This window comes from Cebus imitator, unplaced genomic scaffold (assembly GCF_001604975.1).
Source record: "Cebus imitator isolate Cc_AM_T3 unplaced genomic scaffold, Cebus_imitator-1.0 Scaffold69, whole genome shotgun sequence".
NCBI lineage: Eukaryota > Metazoa > Chordata > Mammalia > Primates > Cebidae > Cebus > Cebus imitator.
In genome coordinates, this window is record NW_016107384.1 from 1,935,743 (window position 1) to 1,938,689 (window position 2,947).

Here is a 2,947-nt window from a genome sequence, read left to right on the forward strand (position 1 = left end):
TTTTGACTATGGATCACATTTTTGTATTTCCTTTTATGTTTATTAATTTTGAATTGTGTATCAGACATTGTGAACGAGACACATTGCAGAGGCTTTAGAGATTATGTATGTTCATCTGGAAATTGTTGATTTTTTTTGCTAATTTAGCAGGCTGTTAAACTTCTTGAGACTTAGACTCCAAACTCTGTTTTCCTTGTAGTGGGTAGCAGCTGTAATCTCTGCTTAGGTCTTTTAAGTCTTTCAGCTATTGCTTTTTTGCTGGACTCCTTGGAATCTTCTCCAAGCATATACAGATCATGTTTTACCCAAGGATTTTGGCAGATTTATATGCAAATTTTGTGGTTTTATCCATTTTAGGATAAAACCCTGTCATTTTCCAACCTCTGGTTGCCCCCAAACTCTGTCTTCTGTTTCATCAAAGCAGTAAGTTCTGCAGCTTTCTGCTTCATTTCCAGCTGTTCCTGCTGGGCATACTGTCTGGAGAGTGCCCTCTGACCTAAGCAAATTTGTATAATTCCCTTATTTTCTTTCTTTCCCCCCCTCCCCAATATAATGGCTTTAAAAACCATAATTATTTATTACTATTATTATTATTCTTTCTTATGGTTTTAGGGGTTAATGAGACTCAGTTGATGGTTCTTGCTTGGGTTCCCTATTATTGTAATCCAATGGGGCTAGGGGTCATCTTGAAATCCCCCTCAGTCTCATCAGTGTGGGGATCAATGCTAGCTGGCTGTTGGCTGGGACTCCACTGGACTGTCAGATGAAACACTTACATATGACCTCTACTTGGGCATTCTCAGGATGCTGGTTTCCAAGAGCAAGCATCCTGAGAGTGAGAGTCAGATGAAAGCTGTATTATCTTTTATTTCCTACCCTCAAATCACATTATGTCACTTCTGCCACATGCCGTTCTTTGAGGCAGTCACAAAGGAGAGCTCATATTTAAGCATAGGGTATTAGACACCACCTTTTGAGAGAGGAGTGTCAATTAATTTTCAGACAGATTTTAAAACTACCAAACCTTTCAAATGTCATGTCCCCTCCAGTTTCTGCCTGCTTTTGCCCCTTCAAATAGGTGGGTATTTATCTAGAATTTATATTGTTATCTAGTAATCCAATATAAACTGTTCCATCATTACCAGAGGTGGATCTCCCTGCCATACTATTTTTCTCCATAGCATTCTCACATTTAATATTATTTACTTATTTACTTGGTTTATTTTGTGCATCCTCCCACTAAGCTCCATTAAGTTAGGGTTTTTTTGTTTTGTTTTTCTCTTTGGTAAACTGCTAGGCATATAGTAGGTGCTCAGCAAATATTTGTTGAATCTTTACCTCTCCAAAACAGCCATAAGTAAATAAAAGCCTGTTAGTGATAAAAGAGGACCTACACATTTTAGAGCCTTGTTCTTTGAGCACAGTTGCACTGGTAGAGTGGCACATCTAAGGTTCACTTGTCCTTGGCTTACAGAACAGGACTTAGAGATTTTGACAATTCATTCTGATCATAACTATCACGTGGGCTAATTTAGAAAACATTTAGGAAATATTTCGGCAATGTTTTCTAACATTGCCAGCCGCAGATCAAATGAAATTACATATGAAAGTGCTTTGTGAAGTGTAAAGCACCTTGAGATTATAAAATGCATTAGATAGGCCAGGTGTAGTGGCTCACGCTGTAATCCAAGCACTTTGGAGGCCAAGGCAGGCGGATCACCTGAGGTCGGGAGTTCAAGACCAGCCTGACCAACATGGTGAAACCCCATCTTAAAAAAAAAAAATGCATTAGATAATTGTATACAGTTGCATCCACTAGACTGGCTTTTTCAGGTTTCATTTTGAGAATATCTGTGTGTGTGTGTGTGTGTATTTTTAAGGGATGAATATTTTGAATTATCAAAACAATAAAAGTCATTGCAGTGTGTTTATAATAAAGTCCTTACTAAGTTCTTACTAATGTTTTGCCTGACTTTTCTTTTTTAGGAACTTAAGAGATTTGAGAACTTTGTAAAATCTTGTCCTCCTTTTGATATTGTCATTGATGGCCTCAATGTTGCCAAAATGTTTCCTAAAGCTCGTGAATCTCAACTTGTAAGTATAAGTTTTACTTTGTTATTCCACATCTCTAGAAATATTTATTGTCCCCATTTATGATCCTTCTTGGGGCTCTTAGCTCATCAGTTTTTCTTCCTCTAAAACTAAGGTCCTCAGGGTGCCGCTATGACCAACTGCTTGCTCCCCTAAGATTTACTGTTTTCATCACAAATAAGTCACTCTTCAAGGCGGCGAGAAAGAGATTGAAAGTGAGGAATTAAAAGAAAGACTATAATACAGGGCCAGATTTTTCCTTTTTGTGTAACCTTTAGCTAACCTTCTCCTGGGTCTCTCCTTTCTCTTTGGGGTCATTCTGTCATTTCCCTGTGGGTCATACCCTTATATTTGAAAATTATCACTATACAATATCAAGAGGTATTAATCACTGATTACTCACATTTGTTTTTTTTAAACATGGTGTGTTCAAAAATTAACCTAAGCAGTTTTTTCCTATATGGTAACCATTTATCAATTTATAAATACCCTCCTGGTTTCTAATAGAATGTCATTTTTCATAGCAGCAATTAGCAGTTATTTTAATCTCTATTTTGTAGATTTAAAAATTGAGGCCAATTTTGTAAAAGGCGAAAGATTTATACAATCTGAAGAGAAACTAGAGTGTGTATAGTAAATCTATAGAAAACAGTCATAACATCAAAATTAGATTGTAGTGAGCTCCTGGGTTTCAGACTTGTGGCTGTTATCATTACCAATGGCAATCTCTAGCCATTCATCTGTAATTAAACTGTGTTTTAAAAATTGCTGCCACCAGCCAGGCGTGGTGGCTCATGCCTGTAATCCCAGCACTTTGGGAGGCCAAGGCAGGTGGATCACCCGAGGTCAGGAATTC

The 2,947-nt window shown here is 37.4% G+C and overlaps 1 protein-coding gene across 5 annotated transcripts in view; it reads left to right on the forward strand.

Moving 5' to 3' along the window:
* PRORP (protein only RNase P catalytic subunit) overlaps nucleotides 1–2,947 on the forward strand; it is a 158,024-nt gene that overhangs the window by 52,482 nt on the left and 102,595 nt on the right. For all 5 annotated transcript variants that reach the window (XM_037739361.1, XM_017530805.2, XM_017530806.2 and 2 more), the window contains one exon: nucleotides 1,987–2,094. In XM_037739361.1, coding sequence (XP_037595289.1) covers nucleotides 1,987–2,094 — 108 coding nt within the window. The remainder of the gene's footprint in view (nucleotides 1–1,986; nucleotides 2,095–2,947) is intronic.